This window comes from Erythrolamprus reginae, chromosome Z (assembly GCF_031021105.1).
Source record: "Erythrolamprus reginae isolate rEryReg1 chromosome Z, rEryReg1.hap1, whole genome shotgun sequence".
NCBI lineage: Eukaryota > Metazoa > Chordata > Lepidosauria > Squamata > Dipsadidae > Erythrolamprus > Erythrolamprus reginae.
The window spans coordinates 92,887,467-92,913,872 of NC_091963.1; the positions used below are offsets into that span (position 1 = coordinate 92,887,467).

The 26,406-nt window shown below is 40.8% G+C and overlaps 1 protein-coding gene, 1 long non-coding RNA gene and 2 other non-coding genes across 5 annotated transcripts in view; 1 reads left to right on the top strand and 3 right to left on the bottom strand.

The window, feature by feature from the left end:
• The window catches only part of TMEM98 (transmembrane protein 98), a 28,133-nt gene extending 15,782 nt beyond the window's left edge, over positions 1-12,351 (top strand). For both annotated transcript variants that reach the window (XM_070727456.1, XM_070727457.1), the window contains exons 4-7: positions 7,052-7,085; positions 7,241-7,356; positions 8,688-8,747; positions 10,900-12,351. In XM_070727456.1, coding sequence (XP_070583557.1) covers positions 7,052-7,085; positions 7,241-7,356; positions 8,688-8,747; positions 10,900-11,107 — 418 coding nt within the window. In that variant the 3' untranslated portion in view covers positions 11,108-12,351. The remainder of the gene's footprint in view (positions 1-7,051; positions 7,086-7,240; positions 7,357-8,687; positions 8,748-10,899) is intronic.
• Positions 10,732-24,601, bottom strand: LOC139153480 (uncharacterized). The gene is made up of 3 exons (XR_011556840.1): positions 24,509-24,601; positions 16,958-17,082; positions 10,732-11,096 (listed from the first exon to the last, which is right to left on the bottom strand). It is a non-coding gene; the product is annotated as an uncharacterized lncRNA (long non-coding RNA).
• On the bottom strand, positions 15,998-16,069 carry TRNAC-GCA (transfer RNA cysteine (anticodon GCA)). Its single transcript has one exon. It is a non-coding gene; the product is annotated as a tRNA-Cys (tRNA).
• A 633-nt stretch (positions 24,602-25,234) lies between the features above and the next one.
• TRNAC-GCA (transfer RNA cysteine (anticodon GCA)) lies at positions 25,235-25,306 on the bottom strand. Its single transcript has one exon. It is a non-coding gene; the product is annotated as a tRNA-Cys (tRNA).
• Positions 25,307-26,406: the final 1,100 nt, after the last annotated feature.

The following is a 26,406-nucleotide window of genomic DNA, read 5'->3' on the forward strand; positions in this document are numbered from 1 at the left end:
GCAGCAGAGGATGAAGGAGTGCCAGTTAGATTAAGAAAGTTTAAAGTATATAAACAAAGATTAAGAGTGTTTTGCACCGCTGGGAGGTTAGGGGCGGTTTTCCCCTTCATCTGATCGTATCTGTCCAGGGCACGTTTTAGCGTTAAATGAGCCCTCTCTGCAAGAGATTGGCCCTGGCTGTTGTAAGGAATCCCAAATTTATGCACAATGTCCCACTGGTTACAGAAGGCAGCAAAGGCCGCACTTGTGTAAGCAGGTGCATTATCAGTTTTCAGTTCTTTTGGACGTCCCAACGATGCAAAGGTGCAAATACAGTGATTTATAACATATCTTGTGGCTTCACCTCTTTGTGGAGTAGCCATAATGTAGCCTGAGTATGTATCAATGGAAACATGAAGATATTTCCAAGAAGCAAAGGGAGGATATTGCGTTACATCCATTTGCCAAATCTGGCAGCATTCCGTACCTCTAGGGTTGACCCCCATAGGTATGGAGTTCGCTTGTTGGCTACAGGTGGGACATTGCTGAATAATAGCAGATGCTTCATTTGCTGTTATGCCAAATTGTTTCATGAGTGCCTTTTTATTCTGGTGAAAATAAGAATGACTTTCCCAAGGAGTCGGGGCTGAAACAACAGCCATGAGGGAGACGGAGGCAGTTGCTGCTGAAGCTGCAGCGTCTGCTACATTGTTTCCTTCTTGCAAAAATCCAGGAAAGGGTTGATGACTCCTAATATGGGAAACAAAAAATAAACACTTTCGTGCCATGATTAATTTTTGCAAGGACAAAAACAAAGACAAAAGGTTTGCATCCAATGATGGTGACAGATAGGAATCAAAAATGGAAGAAACAATTTGAGTGACATACAAACTGTCAAGAATCAAATTAAAAGGTTCCTTAGAAAAAATTGTAAATGCTAAAATAGATGCAGCCAATTCAGCCCTCTGAGCAGAGGTCTGAGGGGGAGTAATTTTTGTTGACCACTTACCCTCATGCAGCCAGGCACATGCCCCATAAGTCTTGCTACCATCTGCAAATACAGTGACAGCGTCAGAAATGGGAGCAGGGGACAGTGGAGAGCGCCATTGAAAAGGGACTGTCCTTACAAGTGACAGTCTTGGGTCAGGGGGCGCATGACAAGAAACCTCCCCAGGCCAATCAGCCAGTGCGAACTGAAGATGATCAGAGTTCACAAACAAAGGATCCCATACTGATAAAGAAAAGGGTATATACAACACAGAAGGTTCAATTCCAGCCAACAATTTTGCTCTGTGCCGGCATTTGACAATGAGTGTAGCAAAAAGATGAAGCTTCTGAGAAACAGTGGTGCGTGGGGTATGAGAAAGATGAATCCATTCCAGAATTAATAATTTTGAGGACTTTTGTGCAAGAACTGCAGTGGGGAGACCCACAGTGTTTAATAAAATCCTGACAAGAGGAAGATTGGCTTCCATCCTGTCCACCCACATGTGCTGTAAAGCAGCATTGACTTGTTGCAAGGCTTCTAAATGAATGGCAGTTAATTGAATGAGATCATGGGGTGCTGAACCCAAAGTGAGTGCAGAAAATAAAGGAGCCAATTGAGAGGTGGTAAGTCCCACATAGGGACGTGCCCAATTTATGGATCCCAAATATTGTTGCAATTTAACCAAAGTAGTGGGTGAAGTTAATTTCAAACAAGGTAACTCAGGAGAAGCATGAGAAGCAAGCAATTTGTGACCCAGATAAGAAAAAGGTTCAGATTTTTGTATTTTTTCTGGAGCTATGTGCAAACCATGTTGATGTAATATGGCTGTTAATTCTTTTAAGGTTTGCTATACTAGGACAATCAACAAACACAAATAACAAAAATGCCTTTTTAAATGCAGCATTAGTGCAAAATCTCACCCCACATGTTAACATGCAAAGGCAAAACAACAGGTATAATATATACAAATAATGGCAAAGCAGGAGGAAAACAGACAGCTTCTACAATCTTGCTAGCCACAAACAGAGACCAAAACAGGCTCATATGACATAACAAAAACAATCTTTAGAGCGGGGCTGGCTGCATGCCTCCCCCCCTCTAGTTTCCCAACTGAGAAGAAGGATTCACACGACACTGATTAGCCCAATGAAAACCCTTTTTGCACCGGGACATACAGTTTTTGGCTTGCTAATTTTTAAAGTGCCTTTAACAGCACTTCCCCGTGGGGTCTCTGCATTGAGATTTCCCCACATTTTGCAGTGCCAATGCAAGTGTTTCCATATTATAAACAATAATTCCAACTATACGACACACTTAAATATAATCAGCCAAACCCACATCAATTTTACTAAGCAAAGGTTAAATTATGCGTTTGCAACAATTTCAATAAAACCTGAAACATAATGATTAGTGATTCCACACAAAACATATTGGACAAAATAAATAAATAAAATAAAGCTACTACTTGCTTAAAATCTCTAATTAGTTTCATAGGAAACGACTCAATGTTAGTAATTCTCTAAAACACAGAAAAACAATAACTATATTCATCCACCAGCAGCTCCCCCCTTTCTTTTGCCTGTTGGAAACCTTGTCTCACTTGTTTTTCCCTTCGGAACAGAGGCTATCAGGCAGCTTTCAGCAGCAGGGGGCAATTTAGAATCAGATTTATAGTCAGATTGATAAGGTGGCAGAGTGTCCGAAACCCTGTTTAGTGCACTGTCGTGAGACTGAAGACAGTCCATGACCACCCTCCAAGTGAACAATACCTCATGAAGGTATGTTCCCAATTTAGCCCAAACAAAAGATTTAAGAGAGCCTTTCTCAGGATAAGCAAGACAGTTTTTATAAATATATTTGAGAAGGCTTTTGAGGTCAGTTTTAGAGGGACTATACGAATTTTTCCCATTAGGTTTTAAAATTATTGAAGCCTTGACTAGTTGTCTAAGTATCTGAAGGTGCGCGACCTGGGGCTCAGAAAACTCTGCCCCCATACTCACATAAGGGTACTTCGTGCTCTGACGACCGGCCCTGGTTCGAGGAGCTTTCCTGCTCTGATGAGTACGGAGGTGTCAAGGAACGCAGTCAGTTGATGGGGTAGACCACAATGCAATTAATCACGTCGGGGTCACCAGTTATGGAAGCTCGCAGCTGGCAACTGACTGCGGGTTACTCACAAATCCAATGTAAGAGAAAAAACCGCGGACAAGAAACTTCTTTGGTGAGGCAACCTGGATTTTCTCTCTGGTGAAGCAACCTGGATTTTCTCTCTGGTGAAGCAACCCAGATTAAATCCAGGATGACCCTTTTATTGAAAGCAAACAAAGAAAGGCAGGCTTCTGTGATGCTACATTTCACATGGGTCTGTTACACCAATTCAAACTTATAACGTATTAAGCGTACAAAATATAACCAATAAAAATCACATAACTTGTGCTACATTTCAAGGTGCTGATTCATGAGAAAAAGAAAGCAAGAGCGAGAGAAGGGCCCCATCAGCCCACCTCATGATATATAATGTTGCACTTTTCTTAGGCTAGCAGCAAGAAAAGCAAGATAAGAGTGCAGGGAAGGAGAATGTTGCTAGAGAAACTGGGTCATCATACGTGTCATGCTCAAGGTCTATGCTTTTCGCACGCACATTCCAAGACACTAGTTCCCGCGTTCCCACACTTCCGCCCTCCACCAGATCAATGGAAGCCACCATCATCAGAGGCGAGATTGGCGCTAGTGAAACCATCCTAACAGGTGAAGGTGTTGGTGGAAATGCGATGAGTGAGGGCGCAATTGGAAGGCTGACTGTAGTAGGTTAAGGTGGCATCCTAGGAGGCCGGGTGATACCAGGTACACAGTGGCAAAGCTGGTTTACATGCCACCTCCAGGTTCAATCATCCTCTAACAGAATCTTGTAGGAACAGGGTCCTGTTATTTGAGACATGAGTCCGGGGATCCACTTATGCTCAGTCCTTAGATTCAATGCAAAAAATGGGATCCCCAAGTTGTAACCATTTAGAAGTGGTCTGCTGGCAGGATTGTTACAAGTCCACATACCTGGAATGGAGACAATTGAGTATGGTTCTTGCACACTGAGACAGCGTACGAGACTAAAAGACCAATGGTGCCTCTGAGTCATTTGGGAGGATTGCTCCCATCCCATATGAGGAGCTAGCAGCAGGGAAAGATTGTCACTGTATTGAACAAGGACAACCTCAAAAAAGCTGCTTAACTGTTCTAAAAACAGTCTCCTCTTCTGAAACCCAATGCCATACAGTGAAGTTGTCTTAAAGTCTGTGACATAGCTAACATTGCACTTCAGGTATTGTTCTATCATTGCTTTAGCTCATTCCACAGGTCTGTTCATACTTGGATGTAAGGTGAAGCTAACCCCTTGAGATGACCCAATTGACTTAATGAACTCCCTCTGAAACTTGCAGTGAGCTGAACTCCTCAGTTCGAGATGATCCTTCTTGGCACCCCATGCAGCTGTCATACATGCTGCAGGAACATGGGTGGAAGGGAGACTTGAGCAGGCAACAAAGTGTGCTTGCTTGGAGAAAAGGTCTACCACAGTCCAGATTACTGTGTTTCCCCTGCTCTCTGGGAGCTCCACTATAAAGTCCATCGCTATCTCCTCCCATGGTCGAGTCAGGTCAACTACCTATTGCAGTAATCCTGGGCTTTTCCTTGGCCTTTTTAAAAATCACTATGCACGCAGCTCAACTTTTCATGTAGTTCTTTATGTGCTTTTTCATTTCCAGCCACCAAAATTGTCTCCTTGCTAAATGCAGAGTGTTTAAGAATCTGAAGTGGCCTGATTGCTTAGCATCATGCCTTCATTGCAAAACTTGAGCCTTAGGGTGCTGGGGACATACAGCTTGCCACCTTCTAGACCAGCCCTCCTTTCAGTGTAAGCTTTTCCCCGTGGTCCTTGCACCAGGAGTCGGATCTCTTTTTAGTTGCTGGATTAGTTCATCACTGGGGTCTGACTGTCTTCTCCTTGGCTGCTGCCTCATCATCACTTGTGCCACTTTCTGGGGTGAAGAAATGAATAAATTTACCACCTCCTCCTAGCATAGGATGGCTGTTTGGGTTGGGACAACTAGGGGAACGGCCATCAGAACAGATGCAAACTTTTGTTCCAGTTGGCACCATTCTTGGCTTCTCTCTGGCTCCATTTCCATTCTGCAACCTTCCCTGATTCTTCTCCATTCTCCTGAAGGTGATTGAGTAGACAGCCGAGGCTCAGGATGCTGGTGTCAGGCCAAAGTCATCATGTAGAATTATACACTTTGACCTGCCACAGTAAAATAGTATTAGGGGAACTGGGAGGGGTAGTTGCATGAGAGGGAAAGTTACTAGCCACAACGAATTCCTTTCTTAGAGTTCAAGGTCATCTTTTGTTCTGCGTCAACTGAAGTAAAGAGGAAATTGGTGGAATCCCTACACTCGGACTGGTCCTCATGATGTGGGGATGTGGAATGAACCTTAACCTGGGTGGGGTACTGGAAGGAAGTTAGTATTGGAATGGCAATGGCATGAGCAACATGGCTCTGCTAATAAATTGAACCTTGGATGAGAGAAATGGACTGGAATCTGATTTAGTTCTCAGATGCTATTTTGAGCACTGATAGCTGAAGGTTTTGTTTGCTTGTTAAAGTGAAATTGGTTTATTGTTAAGGTTTCAACCCAAACCCAAACAAATCAACATTCTGAGACTTTCAGTGTCCTAAAAAAACTTTATTGAGTACAGTACTCCATTACATCAAAACAACTCTGGTTATTTCCCGTACTTTCTGTACAATTAAAGATTAGACAGCTCTCTCCCTCCTTGTCACAGGTCATGTCCAATTAGGTATTTGGGTATCTCTTCCTGAGTAACCTCTTCTAGTCTCTGACCAGCACCTGTGGTGATGACCTTGGTTCCCATAAGAAAGGAAGGTGCTGATGTCTGATTTCACATTTCAAAGTTCCCTCATCCTTCCAAAGTGTCAAACTGAAAAAGGAGAAAATGGGCTGTGACTGATCCAATCCATTTCAAAGTTGAGAGTGAGGGTTTCATATGTGTGTAATAGAAACAATAATAGCATTTATGTACACTTCACAGTGCTTTATAGCCCTGTCTAAATGGTTACAGATTCAATATATTGTCCCCACCAAATGGGTTTTCATTTTACCGAGCTCAAAAAAATGGAAGGCTGAGTCAACCTTGAATCGGTGATAATTGAATTGCTGAAACTGCTTGCAATTGGCAGTAAGCAGAATTAGCTTGCAATACTGCATTCTAACCATTGTGCCACAAGGCCACCAAGGTAATTAATGCATTAGGAGAAAAAGAAATCAATGCTTCATGCCAATTTCTTTTCACCTTTCTAATTGACTGCAGAATGTGCATTGGTGTTCTGTTTAATCAATTCTTGAAGGGAAAATTGTCAACTTGGATGACAAGAGTCAAATTCAAGTCAGTGACTACTCCAGCTTCAACCGCAACAACACAAGAGTACGCAACAGATTCAAACTTAATATTAACCGCTCCAAACTTGACTGTAAAAATATGACTTTAGCAATCGAGTTGTTGAAGCGTGGAACTCATTACCGGACTTAGTAGTGTCAACCCCTAACGCCCAACATTTTTCCCTTAGACTATCCATGATTGACCTCTCCAGGTTCCTAAGAGGTCAGTAAGGGGCATATATAAGTGCACCAGTGTACCTTCCGTCCCCTGTCCAATTGTCTCTCCTTTATCTCATATATCTTTTCTTCCTTTCATATATCTTCTCCTCTATTTTTATATCTTTACTTCTATCCTTTTCTTTATATATATATTACTACATGTCTATTTTCTCCAATATGTATTGTGTATTGGACAAATAAATAAGTAAAATAAATAAATAAATAAATAATAAAAATTATTCAAGTGAGCGGAGAACAAAATGTCCTACAGAATGCTCAGAAACAGAAAATCTTGTGTCTAGGTAGGAAAATTTAAGATCAGAAAAGTGAAGACCAGAAAATCATGTAAGAGTCCAAATAGAAGACTTTTGATGAAGTGCTTCTCTAATTTGCTGCTGTTTTCTTTTTCCTCAGGGGCCTGGTCTCCCACTGCATTGCTATCCTAAAGGTACATTTCTTATTTCCCCCCCACACACAAAAAATCATAATGTGAAGATAGAAGGTGCATAGTCCATAGGACGCACAAGTAAGTCAGTAAGTATAGCTAAGTAGCAGACAAACCCCTACCCCACGTAACACTCATTTATCTTACTTTTTGAACAGATCTGCCACACTCTCACGGAGAAGCTTGTTGCCATGACAATGGGGTCAGGAGCTCAAATGAAGTACCCAGCAAGCCTGAGCGACATTATTGTGGTGGCCAAACGAATCAGCCCAAGGTGCAAGTTGTAAAGAACTTAAGGGGGCTAGGACTCTGGATTGGTGTAGGGAGAAAAAAATCCATTTTAGCCTGAACAAAAGATGGGATATAAACCAAACGAATAAATAGAAGTGAGGATGTACAGAACCCTATTGTGGGATTATTGTTTAAGCAATTGATTTCTTTACGAAAAGGACTGTTGCAACTGGTCATACTTTGGATGGGGATTCTTCCATGATTGATGACTGCTCTTTGGCCTCTCTAGCCCTTGGATTTGCAGGGTAGAAGAGGAAAGTTTTAGAGAAGGGGATAGGTAAACTGGGCTGCAATTCTGTTCAGGATGCTAAATATATCTAGATATATCACAGAAACATAAGATGAGGGGAATGCAGTGGGGTACCTCAAATTTCCATCTTGAGTATAATATTCTGAAGTATCATAAATGACCTAGATGAGGGCATTAATAAAAGGGTGGAATACACAAAGCTGGGTGGGGGAAATGTTCACATTTTGGAACACAGACTCAAAATTCAGAAGGATCTTGACAGACTTTGAGCATTGGTCCCTATTCATTGGCGAGATCAAATTCACTGGTGAGAAAAGTAAGGTCCTGCACTTAAGCAGGAAAAACCAAATGCACACAGAATATAATAGATGGTACCTAGCTCACCTTGTGAAAGGGATCCAAGTGTCCCTAATAAAAACATGGTACAACATCAAAATATTATATTAGAATCCCTAGGTGGCTATCCACCATGGAGGCCATTATTTAACCAAACTTGATAGACCCTACAAAAACATTGAAATACAAATATATTTTTAACCTAAATGGAGACTTGAAAACCAAGGAAGAACTAGAAGATCAAAACTGTAAGATTGGACTTACATGCAAATCAAATCAAGATACAATAGAGAAGGTACAGGCATTGATACAAACATAAACCCATTAGATAAAATCTTGACAAGGCCAAATGATAAAATAATCACAAAAATATATAAATATTTATTAGAATCCGATAAGATGGAAGAAATTGTAAAAGGTCCCATGATCGCATGGGTGAAAAATGTCAGACATAGTATCCACCTAGCCAATTGGGAAAAATCTTGGAACACCAACTGTAAAATAATAAAATTCACAGCATATAAAGAAAATTATTACAAATTGTTCTATAGATGGTACTTCCTCCCTCAAGATTGACTAAAATGTACCCCAAACTAAAGGCAAATTGTTGGAAATGTAACAAGGAAGATGGCTGGATGGACAGACATACAGATACATAGCAGTTTTTATTTCGCTTTGTAATGTGCACATTATTAAATTACAACTAGTCAATTTTTCCCCCCTCATAGGGTAGATGATGTAGTCCGATCTATGTATCCACCACTGGACCCCAAACTGTTAGATGCCAGGTGAGTAGGCACTGCTTCAGAGGGAAGGTGTGATACCTTTATTTTAGAAAACAGGGCCTCTGTTTGCATTGCATAATCAACTTCCTGCACCATTTTTTTCTTTATGGCAAATTTAAATTCTAATAATGTTTTGAGAAAGAAAAAAAAGGAAGGGGGAAGGATGTGCTATCTACTCCCAACAGACCTTCCTGCGGAGAGGGGCGGCATATAAATCCAATAAATCTAATCTAATCTAATCTTATTTTTGAAACAATCTCTCATGAGAAAAATGATAGATATCTGCCTTACTTTCTAATTATATAATCTAGAAAACAGTATATACTATAAGATCCACTGGACCATAATCGCATATTAGTTTTAGAGGAGGAAAACAAGGGGGGGGGGGAAATCTGCCTCTGGCTGCCACCATCCACCCGGTATTCATCTGGCTAGCGTAACAGCCTGGTCAGCTTCAGCACGTTATCATAGCCAAAGCACATGGCTCATCAGGGCTCCGCTTCATTGCACCCATCACTAGCTAACTAAGCTGTTGCTGCCACTGGAGCCTTCGCTGTCAAGAAGGTAATTGGATCAGACTCCCAATCAGATGTTCTAGGAAGCGGGGATCACCGCTGTTAATCACTGCTGCCATTTGCTGCCAATCGCTGTTGCCGTTCATCACCAATCACCACTGCCTATCGCCACCACCATCTGGTGATGCCAATTGTTGGTGATTGGCAGCAGCAAATGGCAGTGGCAATCAGCAGTGGTGGCAAATGGCAACGGTGAGGGTGATCACGGCAGCGGCAATCCCCGCTGCCTAGAACCACTGATCAGAACCCTACCCGGTCTTTTTACACTTTTTTTTCCCTACTGGAGCTTGCTTGCTCCATCTTCTTCTGCTTGCCGGTGTGGGGAGCAGGCCAGGTGGCACAACTGGAAGTCGGCGTGGGGAGCAGGCCAATTGGCGTAGCTGGAGCTCAGTGCTGCTCCATCTCCTTCTTCCGCTTCGCCGGCCTGGGGAGCAGGCCGTGTGGCGTGGCTGGAATTCAGTACCACTCCATCTCCTTCTTCTGCTTCGCCATCGTGGGGAGCAGGCCAGGCAGCACAGCCAGAGCTCGGTGCCGCCACTGTTGCTGCTGCCTGAGGCTCTTCTCGCTCAGGTGCAGGGCAAGATTCGGCTGCTGAGCATGTGCAGCAACCAAAATCTTGTGCAAACATCCCTCGCGCAGCGAGATTTCAGTAAAAATTTCCGATTTCTTTGCTTCCACACATTTCTTTGTTTCTTATTTTCACCGGAATCTCGGTGATTGCACGTGTGCATGCCGCGTGCATGGCCGTTGGTGATGGAGCTGCCGCGCAGCTTCATTTCTACTACAGGAACGGCGTTCCCCCCCCCACTCCGGCTTCTGCCCACCACTGCCTGCGGGGCTTGTGAAGATAAGTCCTACACTCGGTCAAAGGGAAGATGGGACAATGTCGGCAGAGCAGCCTTGTGGTCCTGCACAGGCCAGATTAATGACTTCGGTGGGCTGCATGCTGCCTGCAGGCCATAGTTTGAGGACCCATGCCTTACACCATCCACTTTTCATTAATCCAAGAGGTCCTCCCATTTGACTGGCTTTGCAGAGATTGCACTGCAAATGTGCTTTTCCCCCACCCCTTCTATTCAATCTTGCCTACTTTCCTGTATATTTTTGTTGAGTTTTTTCAAAAGTGGTTTGTTTGTTTGTTTGTTTGTTTATTGATTTGATTTGATTTGTGTGCCGCCCCTCTCTGGAGACTCGGGGCGGCTAACAGCAACAATAAAACAGTGTACAATAGTACACCCTTGATTTGTCCAAGATCACCCAGCTTTGTATCTAAAGTTGGACTAGAATTCAGCCTCCCAATTTCTAGTCTGAAGACTTAATATCAAACTGGCTCTGTGTAAAAGTTCTAGAGCTGCATTAAAAATGTTATAATATTAATGTTAAATAGCCACTTAAAATCAGGCAGCATCAAACTGAATAAGCAAACAAGGTAATTAAATATTAGTATTATAATAGCTTTCAATTTAATAAATTTAACACATGTGCACGCCCACCTTAAATTAAAAATACTGTATTTGGAAGAGCCTTGGCGGGAGACTAAGAAGGGTTGGGCTGTGCTCCAATTTCTGTTTCTTTTGCAGGACGACGGCGCTGCTGCTCTCGGTGAGTCACTTGGTGCTGATCACGCGGCATGCCTGCCAGTTTCCCAGCTGCATGGACTGGATCGACCAATCCTTGTCCGCGGCAGAGGAGCATGTGAGCGTGCTGCGTGAGGCAGCCCTGGCTTCGGAAGTGGAGCGAATTCCTTCTGGGTCGGAAGGCTTTTTGCAGGAGCAGTCTACAATTTGAGAACAAGGGGAAGAAGAGAGGAGAGCCATGTCATAAATGACTCTGTGGTCCCTCATCTTCATAGAGCATCGCTGATGATTTGCCACAATGACTGTCATCCTGAGGATGACAAAAGTACCCTCTCGACTGTTCTAGTCTTGCATCTGGATTAGTGACTCTGATATACTCGTACTGGAGGGGGTAGAACAGGGAAGGAGGACATAGTATTATTGTTAATACTTTTTGTCTGCAATCAGAAATATTTTTTCTATGGCCTTTGTCATTTGTAGTTAAAGCCAAGAAAAAAAGGAGGGGGTTATTTACAGGTAGTCCTCAACTTATTACTACAATTGAGCCCAAAATTTATATTACTAAGCAAGGCAGATGTTAGATGTTTTGCTCCATTTTATTATTTTTCTAGCCACCATTGTTAAGCAAATCATTTCAGGTTTGTAACAAGTTTGTAACATGGTTGTTAAGTGAATCAGATTTTCCCATTGACTTGTCAGAATATTTTAAAAAGTGATCATATAATCACTGGGACACTGCAGTCTTCATAAATACTGCCAGTTGCCAAATGTCTGAATTTTGATCATAGGGATGGTGCAATGGTTGTTAAATGTGAAAAATGACATCATTTTTAGGTGCTGTTGTGACTTAATGGTCAGTAAATAAATGGTTGTAAGTCAAGGACTACTTGTACCAAAACTAACAATTGCCCATGATAACAGCACATAACCTGTGGGCCTTAGTGTCTTTGATAGCAATTCTCCTACCCATTATTTCACTGATTTTTCAGTTTCTGCAAAACCAATTCTTCAGTTTTTTGGATTCTAACTCATGTTTTCTTTCTATGTGAAAATAATGTGTACAGTGTAAATTGGGAGATTGTAGAGGAAGGATCAACTGATTGCATCAGTAAATTCCTCTTGCGCAATTACAAATTGAACTTGAAATCATTCAGATGTATATAGAGGTAATTTTCCCTCTCATTCAGACTATTGTAATAAATAGTTCTCTTCATGTATTCAATATCCTTTACTGCTAATATTAATCTATGACAATAGCCTCTTTTCTTACGAAGATACATCTGAATGTTAGCTAGCTAAGCTTTAACTAGAATATATATTGTTCACCCAGATATTTCCAGACTGGGTCCTTTCCTGGTTTGCTCTTTGCACAGATTTTTGTTTACATAAACCAATACTATCCATTATCACTACCACTTTCATGTAAACATAATAAACAAAATATAGCTTCAACCATTTTAGTATGAAAATGAAGTATTTATTGACCATAATTGCAGAGATCTCCCACTGAAATCAACATCATTGTCTGACATTTATATTATCATCACATACATTCTCATGTACTGTATATCCAAATCAAATATTTCCCTACATATGTTATCTGTTCATGTTAGAAGATGCATTTCAATGAACCTGCTAAACCAATAACAGCCTTTCTCTTCCCATGGAAATAAATTAGTGTCATATTCTAGTAGGTTCCAGTAGGCTCTGCACTACATCATACATCATCTTGAATCCTCAAAGACCTACGCCAGGGTCCTTTTCGTAGATTTAGTTCAGCATGCAACACCATCATACCGGACATTTCTTTAACTAAACTAAATCAGCTAGCGGTACCTGAACACACTTGTAAGTGGATCACAAGCTTCCTAACAGACAGGAAGCAGCAGATGAAGCTAGGCAAAATCACATCAAATACTTGTACAATTAGCACCCCCCCCCGTGTACTCTCACCACTTCTCTTCTCTCTATACACCAATGACTGCATGTCTGCATTTCAAATGATCCATCTATTAAACTACTGAAGTTTGCAGACGATACAACAGTGATTGGTCTCATTTGAGACAAGTATGAAACCACATAGATAGAAGGCTGAACAACTAGCCTCATCTTGCGACCGGAGCAATCTGGAACTGAACACACTCAAAACCGTAGAAATGGTGGTAGACTTTAGGAGAAACCTTCCCGTCCTACTACCTCCCAAAACACAGTATCAACAGTAGAGACCTTTAAATTTCTAGGTTCTATCATATCTCAAGACCTAAAATGATCACCTAACATCAATAACATCATCAACTCAGGAAGCTCAAACTGCCCAAGGAGCTGCTGATAGAGTTCTACAAAGGAATCATTGAGTCTGTCATCTGCACCTCTATAACTGTCTGGTTTGGTTCTGCAACCCAACAAGATCAACATTCAGAGGATAATCAGAACTGCAGGAAAAACAATTGCTGTCAACCTGCCTTCCATTGAGGATCTGTGTGCTGCACGAGTCAAAAAGGACTGTGAAAATATTTACTGACCCCTTGCATTCTGGACTTAAAATGTTTCAACTCTTACCCTCAAACCATCACTACAGAGCACTGCACTCCAAGACAACTAGACACAAGAACAGTTTTTTCCTGGACACCATCAACCTGCTAAACAAATAATTCCATCAACACTGTCAAACTATTTACTAGGTCTGCAGTACTATTACTACTAGTTTTTTCTCATCATTCCTATCACCCATTTCCTCCCACTTAGGACTGTATGACTGTAATTTGTACCTTGTATCCTTAATATTTTAATTAACATTGTTTCTTCATTGTTTGTTTCACCCCTATGACAATCATAATGTTGTGCTTCATGATTCTTGACAAATGTATATTTTCTCTTATGTACACTGAGAGCATATGCACCAAAGACAAATTCCTTGGGTGTCCAATCACACTTGGCCAATTAAGAATTCTATTCTATTCTATAACAGGCTGGTGAGAAAATAAATGCTTCCAGGGTCACTCTTGCTGGTAAGGTTAATAGAGGAAGTGCAATAATGAGAATTATCCAAAAGTGAAGACAGATGAAGCTGTACAGGTATAAGCTTATCAAAAATCAAACCTTGAAGAAAATAATGACATATAAGTGCTCTGTTTTTGCCAATAAAACTAGACTATTGTAACGTTTAGATGAATCTGAATGGCATTCATCCAGAATGTGCCTCTAGGTATTGAGGAAAATCATAACATTTTCATAGGTAAAGTGAATGAAATGACCAGACAAAAGTTGCAAATAAGCCTAGTCATTATAATATGTAAATACAGTGGTACCTCTACTTAAGAACTTAATTCATTCCGTGACCAGGTTCTTAAGTAGAAACATTCTTAAGTAGAAGCAATTTTTCCCAAAGGAATCAATGTAAAAGCAAATAATGCGTGCAAACCCATTAGGAAAGAAAGAAAAGCTCGGAATTTGGGTGGGAGGAGGAGGAGGAAGAAGAAGAGGAGGAGGAGAGTCACTGCTGAAAGAAGAAGGTGAGGTGAGTGGAATCAAAAAAATCCCAAACTTTAAAGCTTAAAAAAAAAAGAGGGACTCTAAGACGGCAAGGAGGAACCCGCACCTCCAATACACCTGGTGCAAGGCTGCCTCTCATACACTGGCTGCTGCTGCTGCTACCTCTTCCTTCCCATGCTGAAGGGCTTCCCTCTCCTCTCACTCGCTCACTTTGTAACCGGCGCCTTTCCTTCACTGTGGTGACTCCTCAGCTGCCCAGAATGAAGGGAGCGATTCTTTTCCCTGGACCCTGGCAGAAGTTTATTCCCTGCCCAAGCGCCCAGAGAAAGGAAAATGCTTTGTTCGCTCTGGACTGCCAAAGCTTCCTTAAGCACCATTGAAAAGCTCCTCTGGCAGCCCAGGTGGCTGAGATTAAAGGGGGAATGGCAGAAAACTGGCCGGGCCTTCGTGCCGCTCTCAAATTTCCTGGGAAATTTGAAATGGGTTCTTAAGTAGAAAATGGTTCTTAAGTAGAGGCAAAAAAAATCTTGAACCACCCGGTTCTTATCTAGAAACGTTATTAAGTAGAGGCGTTCTTAAGTAGAGGTACCACTGTATTGTGGTTTGTTTTAGCCTCATGTGACATGATCTCTCCCCTTCCATCTGCAATCAGACTGTCTCCAGGGTGCTTTTGACTCGAAAGAACTATGCACAGCAGCACTGCATTGGTGGTCCTTCAAATTTGTACAAGATGCATAGAGCTGAATCTTTTAGTATGAAGATTCCCTGTGAGTTAGTCCAACAACAGCACCAACTGTGTGCAGGTAGCTCTCTGCGATGTATCAACATTAGGAACATCTTTTGTGGAAAAGTCAATGTACATTAATGTACAAAGTACATTGAAATGGTAATCATGTATTAGGGATAGACTACTATCACCATTACAGTGAGCTTTCATTCTACATTCTTAAGGGTTTTTTCAGCAGTGCGTTGGTGGATGAATATTTTCCCTGCTAGCTGTTTGGCCGTTGAAGAACAGAACAATCATGCCAACACAATACAAACCATTTGGTTTATCTTGCAGGTGTGAAGAATCACTGCTTCCTGATAGATGCAGATGGAGCTGAATCCTTTGAAAAGAAAAGGAGAAAAGTACCCAGGAAAGATCTTTTCCTTCATATGCTGATTACTGCTTTGCAATTTACGCAGAGAGCTGTTCTTGTGGCTTCATATGAACAACTTAGAACACACATAAGGAAGCTCAGCTCGTGCATGTAAACACTGCAGGCACAAAATTGTAGCCGAGCAGAAAGATGATCCGGTTTTGTAAGAGCGTAATTATTTCTTTCATTCTTTAGTTCTGAACAAAAACATCAGGGAGACAGAAAGAACAAGAACTGCTGACTCGAGGAATTAATTATTTTGACTGCTTAGAAAGGAAGCGGACTTTGAGATGGTAAAGTGATTAGAACCATATGTATATCTAAGATTTCCAGAAATTCTCATTAGGGAACTTGTACACATTTATTTATACATTACTACTAACTTCTGATTTGTGAGAATTACTGCTTGCCGTGAATGTTAAATTTAAACATTAAAACGGAAGCAGGGAGTGGGAAAAAACACAGATAGGGGGCACCCGGATTTGAACCAGGGACCTCTTGATCTGCAGTCAAATGCTCTACCACTGAGCTATACCCCCTTTTCTGCTGCTAACGTTGCTACAGGTTTTTTTCAAGGGAAGGAAATGAAAGTAAACATTCAATTTTGTAATAGAATTGGTAGAAATCCTGTTAATTAATTCTCCAGGAATATTGAGATTTATAAAAAAAAATGATATAAATAATTCAATGGTAGAATTCCTTCTTGCAATTTCATTATCTGCCCAAAGATCCTTTTTTTTTCAAATTTAAAAAGAAATCATTTAGTGACAATAGGAAAGATCCACATAATACAGGATTTGAAATTGTACATTTTGACCCAAAGCTGTGTACTCTTTTCTTATTTATTAAGCCTAAAAATATGTGTGGAATATATTCTGACAGAATCCAGACTAGAAGATCAATATGATTTTAAAATTGGATGAAGAAATATAGGATAAATTATCCAGAGTAAACTTTTGTCATTTGTGACACTGAAAATGCAAATGATCCACAAGTACACACACACACAAATTAAAAAATGGAACAAGGTTAGATATAATGAAGATGACTAATGACAATGGAGACAGAAGTCAACCTTAGAAGTTTTCTGATTTTTAGGCTATCAATTTAATAAAGTTAACCAGCAGTTAGGACATGCAGTAAGCTGCAAGGAAGATTTGAAAAAGCAATAATGAAAGTGTTGGAAAAGATACACGGGTATCAGGATGTGTCTATAAAGATCAGAATCATGCAGACAACAGTTCTGCTGTGACACTTTATTGAAGCAAAAGTTGGACTTTGAAGATTCAGGATAGAAAGTGTGCTGACATTTTGAACTTTGTATTCTCCTGAGAATGGATAGCCAAGAAAATAAACAAATGGTCATCAAAGATATCAAATAACAGTTCTCACTCAAGGCACAAAGGACCAGGCTCAAATAATCATACCTTATATTATGTGAAGAGCTAGTTTCCCAGGAAAATCTGTGTTGCAAAAGTAGTAGAAGAGGAAGATCATTAGGAGGAAAGTTGAAGGATTCACTTATATGGCAACAGGTGCACTGTAGAAAGACCTGCAAAAATAGGTTAGGACAGATGACTCTGGAGAAAATCTGTGCAGTCACTAAGATTTATTTATTTATTTGTTTATTCATTCATTCATTCATTTTGTCCAATACACAATGAAGGTTATAGAGGATATACTCAAAGTAAAATACATCATTGAAAGAATAGAAGAAAAGATATAGGGATTGAAGAGAAGATATAAGAGATACAGGAGAGACAATAGGGCAGGGGACGGAAGGCACGCCCCTTATTGACCTCTTAAGAATCTGGAGAGGTTAATCGTGAATAGTCTAAGGGTAAAATGTTGGAGGTTACGGGATGACACTACGGAATCTGGTAATGAGTTCCACGCTTCAACAACTCGATTAGTCATATTTTTTACAATCAAGTTTGGAGCAATTGATATTAAGTTTGAATCTGTTGTGTGCTCTTGTGTTGTTGTGGTTGAAGCTGAAGTAGTCATTGACAGGCAGAACGTTGCAGCATATGATCAACTTGTGGACACCAACTTGTGAACACATAAGTAATCAACTTATCATTTTGACCATTTAGGAAGGGAATTTTAAAATGTAATGTCCTGAGACTGAATTTAAGAATTGATAATGGATATTTATTGTTAATTAAAGCATGGAGCCCTGTAAAGAATGCATAGGATTCCTTATATGAACCCATAGGATTGGGCAATATATTATAAAAACTATCTGCAGTCTAATGCTTTGAAGAGGCATTGACTATAATATTCCCTCCCAGTATAGCAAATAAATGTGATGAGAGTTGTAGCCTGATAGACAAGGAAAGAATGCATTCTGGCACTAACTGTTTCCTAACATTTTAACCAATAAGCCACTTATTACTATCAACATTTTCATTGGTCACAATCCTAAACTTGGATCTTTCAAGGATAATTCCTGAGAGGATAATTATACATACAGTTATTGGGGTGAAAGAAGAAAATGAGGAATATTTCAGTACAGATAGTAGGACAGTGAAAATAATTTTGTACAATGTCTTTTTATAGTACACATTTACCCTGACTGATTAGCTTTTTGTTCAATAAATCATGTCAATACAAGAGTCTAAGCTGAGCAAATTTTGGGTGAACATGCTAATGCAACCTCTTTAACAACTGATTTCAATGAAATGCTTAATTTTTGTTCAGACAGTAATGAAGATAATCATTTCTAATTTCACTATTCATTTTCCTTTTCTCTCTTCTCAGATATATATTAAATATTGCACAATAGTAGCACTCTTGATATTCAAGGTATCATAGAATTTGCTGTATGAGTTTCAGAAGCCCAATTATAGCCTATTCAGCAAATGGTAAATACAGACTAAAAAAATTGAAATCATGTATTATAAATAAAACTTAATTGTTGCCTCAAACTCAAAATGCCATCTTTGTTGTTTTACTAAAGGATTGTTGTAGCTCCCACAATAGCCTAGTTGATTGAGAGCCATTAGTGGAGTGGAATGAACACTTTCAGCAGCACTTCAACTTGGCACGTTTTCAAACTATTAAGTTCTAAGATTATTCAACCATCAGTGTCATAATACTCCTAGACCAGTGAAGATGAAACTTTTTCCCCTCAGTTGCAGAAAGAGCATTCATATGCGCTATGCGCGAGTGCCCATACTTATAATTCAATGCCTGGGGAGGGTGAAAACAGCTTCCCCCATCCCTGGAGGCCCCTCTGGAAGCCAGAAATGGCCTGTTTCCCAACTTTTGGTGGGCCCAGTAGGCTTGTGTTTCACCCTCCCCAGGCTCCAAAGGTTTTCCTGGAGCCGGGAGAGGGTAAAAATGCCCCCCATCCCCCCTATAAGCTCTCTGGAAGCCAAAAACTCAAAAAACAGCTGTCCAGCACACACATGCACGTTGGAGCTCAGCTAGGGCAATGGCTCTCATGCCAGCAGATATGGCTCCGCGTGCCACCTGTGGCATTCATGACATAGGTTCGCCATCACTGTTCTAGACTAATGAAAAGACAGTTTTGTTTTTGTTTTGGCATAATCCATGTTGTTTGCAGATTGTAGCCAGATTGACCAAAAATATTACAGTGGAAATATTCTTGATGTAGGTTAGAATATCACTAATTAGCAATTCTGGGTGGAATGAATATATATCACACAAGAATATTTCCCTCTTCCTCTTTTTTACTCACTGCCAATGTTTCCCGTAAGGTGCACGCCCGTCTGGGCGCGCCCGCAGAAAAAACACCCTGCGCAGCCTTTTATATATATATGTGTGTGTGTGTGCGTGTCACATGTTTGTTTGTTTGTTTTTGCTGAATTTGAAAATTAAGGGAGACTAGGATAGATCTATTTCAGCCTTATTTTGGCCTCATCATATATATACGGGTTTCTTCCCGTGTAGGATTTAGACATTTCTGGCGACCAATATACCAAGACTGTAGGGTCCCATTTCGGCCTTGTTCTGGCCTCATCAGCTAGCCACACCCTTCCTTACTGGGATTCGATCTGGCAGCCTCTGCCTTGTAAGGCAGAGAATTAGCAGTTGAGACACCAGACCTGATCCCTCCAGCTCCGTACCAGGGAGGGGCTATATGTTTTTTTACGTCGGATCACCTTGGTATATTGAAGGAACGTCACAGCTCCTTTTTGCCTCTAGGCCCAACCCAGGACCATTTCAAGGCAGTTAATTTATTCATAGCCGACAACTATATTCTGTATCAAATGTTTTTAGCTGGAATTTTAAAATTAAGGGAGAATAGGATGGTCCATTTCGGCCTTGTTCTGGCCTCATCAGCTAGCCACTCCCTTCCTTACTGGGATTCGATCTATATATGACGGTCTTGGTATATTCAGGTTTCTTCCCGTGTAGGATTTGGAAATTTCTTTCGACGTTTCGACGAGGTCCCACTCGTCATCTTCCGGCTGGTGTTTCTGTCCTTGTTCTCAGGCGAACACAGCGAGACCTGAGCTCCCTTCCTTCTATAAATACTGGTGGCTGGGTGTCGTTTGATGGCTCAGCAATTGCCTGCTGTGTAGAAACTTCCTGGTGAGTCAGTGGGGTAACACCTGGGGTCGTTGATGTAGCTGAGGTATGCTGATTAGTTAATGGTTGTTGACTAGGTGTGATATCCTGAGTAGTTGGAGCTTGCAGGCTACTTGATTGTTTTGCAATGTGTGTTCTGAGTCTAGTTTCAATCTTTATGGATGGGTTACGTTTGAGGGCTGGTTTCCAGATGTCTGGTAGGCGGAAGGTATCATCCCGCTTGTTCATATTTTGGGGATGTTTTTCTATCAAAGGACAGAAACACCAGCCTGAAGATGACGAGTGGGACCTCGTCGAAACGTCGCCAGAAATTTCCAAATCCTGCACAGGAAGAAACCCGAATATACCAAGACCGTCATACCTGTACCCTTGAAAATCTACGAAAACACACACACACACACACACACATATATATATATATATGTCAATGTTTTTTTTAGACACATACAGAATATAGTTGTCGGCTATAAATAAATTAACTGCCTTGAAGTGGCCCTGGGTTGGGGCTAGAGGCAAAAAGGAGCTTTGACGGAACAAATAACTTTAGACGTTGTTTTTCCCCTCCGAGATAACCAAAAGCAAAGATTCTTCCCTCTCCTAGTGGACGCTCGGCCCGTATCCCGAATTTGAGCTCGGGACTAGAACAGAAATGCCTCTCCCCTCGTGGCTCGTATCTTGAAATACTCGCATGTAGAGCAGCTCGTATCTAGAGGTACTACTGTATATATACACTCAAAATAGACACTCAAAATATTACACGGGGCAAAACCCGAACTCAGAACAATCTACATATATATATATATATATATATATATATATATATTACAAGGCAAAGGTTGCAGGTTCAAGTCCCAGTGGGTATGGCTAGCTGATGAGGCCAAAATAAGGCCGAAATAGATCTATCCTAGTCTCCTTTAATTTTCAAATTCAGCTTAAACATGTGACATATATATATATATATATATATATATATATATATATATATATATATATATATATATATATATATATTTCCCGTGTAGGATTTGGAAATTTCTGGTGAAGTTTCAACGAGGTCCCACTCGTCATCTTCAGGCTGGTGTTTCTCTCCTTGTTCTCAGGCGAACACTGCGAGACCTGAGCTGCCTTCCTTCTATAAATACTGGTGGCTGGGTGTGGTTTGATGGCTCAGCAATTGCCTGCTGTGTAGAAACTTCCTGGTGAGTCAGTGGGGTAACAATTGGGGTCGTTGATGTAGCTGAGGTATGCTGATTAGTTAATGGTTGTAGATTAGGCGTGATATCCTAAGTAGTTGGAACTTGCAGGCTACTTGATTGCTTTACAATGTGTGTTCTGAGTCTGGTTTCTATGGCTGGGATACGTTTGAGGGCTGGTTTCCAGATGTCTGGTAAGCGGGAGGTATCATCCCGCTTGTTCATATTTTGGGGATGTTTTTCTATCTCGATGGCTTCCACAATATGAACAAGCGGGATGATACCTCCCGCTTACCAGACATCTGGAAACCAGCCCTCAAACGTATCCCAGCCATAGAAACCAGGTTGGTATGGGTTTTCTTTTGGTAGATGGTGTGTCCTAGGGTGCCATTGGGTTTTTTATAGATTAAGACATCCAGAAAGGGAAGTTGATCATTGGATTCTGTTTCCATAGTAAATTGTAAATACAATTCCAACAATTCTAAATTCCGTTTATGCATTAATCCAAATCAGTATCACCTACTACATATCTTATTATAATCAATACTTCTAGCTTTATTAAAACAGATCAGCAATTCCTAAATTCATATATCTAATAGAAAAAATAATTAAAGTTTAAAAAGAGCAAACAAAACAATACTTCAAGCTTAATCAACCCTTCTCAAACTCCAATTTCTTTAATTTGAGCAGAACTTTGAACCGAACCGTTTTATTTTTTTGTATCCCCTTTTAATCCCCTTTTCTATTTTATTCTTTCTATTCTTACTTCTAGGAAGGAGGGACTTTGTTAGAAAAATAAAGGGGTTATTGGATCAAACTTTGGACACTTGACAACATAGTTCTGATGGTGGCAATGTCCCAGGGTTATGTGAACACCTTTTGGGATCTTCTGACAAGCAACTGCAGGGATTCACTTAACGACTATGGCAAGAAAGGCGGTAAAGTGAGGCAGAACTCACTTAATAATCGTCTTACTCAGAAGATAGAAACTTTGGCCTCCACTGGGGTCAGAACAGAAGTCGAGGATTATCTGTCTGACCAGCGCACCCTTTTAGAAGCAGATCAGGAGTCCATTTTGAAGCTCCACAGAAAACACCTAGTGGGGAAGGCAGGTTGTCCTCGACTTACAACGGTTAATTTACTCACCATTCAAAGTCACAATGGCCCTGAAAAAAGTAACTTATGCACCCTTTTCACACCTTTGCAACAGCCTGATATTCGTAGAATCAAAACTTTGCTGCCGTTTCATATTTATGACCGTTGCTGTGTGTCCTGAGGTCATGTGACCCCCTTTTGTTTCTAATCGATCCACGCCCAGGCATGAAAATGTGCCGCTCAGACATTATACTTTTCCGCCCACACCGGAAAAAAATTGGAGAAAACATTGCTCACTGCCACTCTTTATAGTCCAATGATATCACCTTGGGAATAGATTTTTTTCTTGTAAAAGTTTGCAGAAACTATTTTATTTTTGTGCTTTTTCAATTGTCTCTCTACTCTATATAGACGAGGTATTATGCAAATCTAAACAAAAACGCAATACAGTATTGTAGGGCAAAATGAAAACAAGCAATCCAGAGGGGGGAGGGAAATCAATTGAGCAAGTGGATTTTAAATTTCAATTTAACTTACCATCTAAAAGGCAAAAAAATACTATACAGAAGTTTTACTAACAGTGGCTAGCAAGGGTTTTTTTTAGAATAGAATAGAATTCTTTATTGGCCAAGTGTGATTGGGCACACAAGGAATTGGTCTTGGTGCATATGCTCTCAGCGTACATAAAAAGAATAGATATATTTATCAGCACTGTTCCCTGCACACACAGAAAAATACCCCACCCACCCCCGCGCAGCCTTTTCAAAGGTTGCCCAGCTCAACTGGGCGTTGGAGTTGGGAGTGGGGAGCAACAAGGTTTTTCTACATTTGAAAAACCACACGCTCCCCATTCCACTTTGCCCCTGCCAGTTCAGGGAAAAATGACGGTGCCCATCAGGCACTTCCTCCCTTTCCCTGAGTAATTGAGGCTCGGCCTGCACTGGGATGGAAAGGGGGAGGCGGCAGGAGCAGGCAGCCCCCAGCGTGGCAGTGGAAGAGAAGGCGAAGCTCGTGCTTCGGCCACACCGGGCCGAGTGGGCCGAGGCCGGGCCCATCACCTCCAGCTCCAGGGGGCAGCCCCAGTGCAGCAACGGGGGAGGAGGATGCGAAGCCGGCTGCCAGGGAAATGGTGCATTCGAAAAGTGGCCCCGTATGAAAAGCAGCACTGCCCCAACCCTCCTTGCCTTTCGCAAACTCCTTAAAACTGACTTCTGTCATCAGGCATGGAGAAATTGATTCCCCCGGGGCCATTTCCGCTTTACGTATGGTTTGTATGAGATATATTATTATTTTTTATATTAAGAGTTTTAAATTGTTTTTAACTATTGGATTTGTATTGTTTTGTTGTGAGCCGCTCCAAGTCTTCGGAGAGGGATGGCATACAAATCTAATAAATAATCATAATTATTATTATACTTTTCCGCCCACAGGAATATTGGCTGAGGGGCACTGCAGCTAGAAATGGCATATAAAGGACTGCTCTGCAGAGATGCTAGAGCTACAAAAAATATGCCGTATTATTCCAGTGACTCAATATTAATTTTATTCCTTTCAATTCCGTACAAGTAGCCTTTAGTAACCATTCAAAGTCACAACAGCAGTGAAAAAAATAACTTATGACCATTTTTCAGTTATGACCGTTGCAGCATACCATGGTCACATTATCAAAAATTGGATGCTTGGCAACTGGCTCATATTTATGATGATTGCAATATCCCAGGATTATGGGATCATGTTTTATGATCTGAAAGTCAATAGGGAATCCAGATTCACTTTACAACATTATTACTACTTTTAATAGCTGCATCTATTCATTTAACCACAGTGGCAAGAATATAATAAAGAGGGGGAATTCAGTTAACAACTGTCTCGCTTAGCAACAAAAACAAAAAAAGGAAGAAAATAGAATTCTTTATTGGCCAAGTGTGATTGGACACACAAGGAATTTGTCTTTAGTGTATATGTGATCATTCAAGAACTATCTATAGTTGTAAATTAAACTGCATGTAATTATTAAACTTAAAAATACAAATGTATACCTTGATCATATCCCTCTGCATTCACAATTTAACATATTCCTTTAAAACCTTTTCAGATTTAAAATAAAAGTAGTATGTCAGGAGATACCACCTTAAAACAGTGGCGGGATAGGAAGGGCAGGGCTTGGTTCATCAGCGCCGCCCCAATTTCTGTTTCTTTTGCAGGACGGCAGCGTTGCTGCCCTGGGTAAATCACGCGGTGTGCCTGCCAGTTCCCCAGCCGCGTGGACTGGATCGACCAATCGTTGTCCGCAACGGAGGAGCACGTGAGCGTGCTGCGCGTGTCAGCTCTGGCTTCGGAAGCGGGTCGGAAGACTTCCTGCTTCCTGAACAGTCTTGGTTTATAGCGGTGCTTCACAACCCGAGCGTTTCCTGGACTTCAACTCCCAGAATTCTGTAGTCGCTTGTTGAATTCTACACATCGTACGATTATTCAGATTGAAAAACGCCGATATGTAATTCGTATAGTAGCGGGGCCGATTTTATCCTTAGCATGATAGAACTGAACGTCGGGTCTCTTGCATCCGGATCAGTGATATTGAGATACAGTATATAGATCCCGGTGATTTTGTAACTGTGTAAATTAAAAATGATTTGTTCGAGCTTGATTGGTCGTTTTAAAGAACTTAGTACTGCACGTACACGGTGCTGCCGAGATTCTTGTTACGCAATTTGAGTAAATTAGTTTCACGTACGTACATAATATAGATAAAGAAATTGTTATATGTTTTATAAATTTCTTCTGCGTTGTTTCTAAATTCCGGTTGGTGAACAGTACCGCTTGCCTTGAATTTTGAAGTAAAAAAATTGCTGTTTGAGGGGGCACCCGGATTTGAACCAGGGACCTCTTGATCTGCAGTCAAATGCTCTGCCACTGAGCTATACCCCCTGGCTTAATTTTCGGCTGCTACCGTTTCTCTTCAAAAGAGAGAAGCGAAACTATAGCCCTGTTTTCTTTCAGTAGAAAGATTTTGAATTCTGTTAATTTGTATTTTAAAACAATCACCCATTAATATAAAGCGTTTATTTTGGCGTTTGCCTTTTTGAATTTTAAAAATCATTGCTTTCACTTTCGTCATCATTAGAGAACTGATTTTTCCCCTGCTTAGTGATGTTAGGAAAATCTCATATTTTAGTGTTTTAAATACGCTTGATATTCCGGAAAGGTAACCATTAAAACTGTAATTTCTTGAGGCTGAGTCTGAGAACTTGTACTGGTTACTGGATTGAAAAGCTCAATAAACGTATTAAAAGGAGGGCATAAGATTTCATATGGGATTCGGCATTATACTGTAAAAATAATTTACACAGGACATGTTGGCTTTACATGGGAAACTCGAAAAATTAGAATATTGTGCAAAAGTTCATTTATTTCAGTAATGCTAGGTAAAATATGAAACATAATATATGAGACTCATTACATGCAAGGCAGGATAATTCAAGCCGTGGTTTGCCATAATTGTGATTATTATGGCGTACAGCTCATGAACACCCCAAATCCACCATCTCAGAAAATTAGAATATTACATGCTTCCATAACATCTCCGCAGTGCCATAGGCTGATAGCATCCATTCCATGCGGCATTGATGCAGTAATTGCTGCAAAAGGGGCCTAAGCCAAGTACTGAGTACATATGCATGCTTATACTTTTCAGAGGTCTGAATTTGTTCTATGAAGAATCCTTGTTTTATAGATCACATGTAATATTCATACTTAATTCAAATTTCGTGGCCGCCCTTCTCCAGGGGACTTGGGGTGGCTTACAGAATAAAATCAATACAAAATACAAATATAATTTATAAACCCCAGCCATAAAACCCAAGTCTTAAAATCCCAAACATTTAAACCCATTCATCTAAACTCATCCCAATCGCAATCATATTGTCAGCCAGAGCAGAATGTCAACGCTCAACGCCCCCAGGCCTGCCAGCAAAGGTGTGTTATTAGAACCCTTCGAAAGATCAGAAGGGTGGAGGCAGTGTGACTCT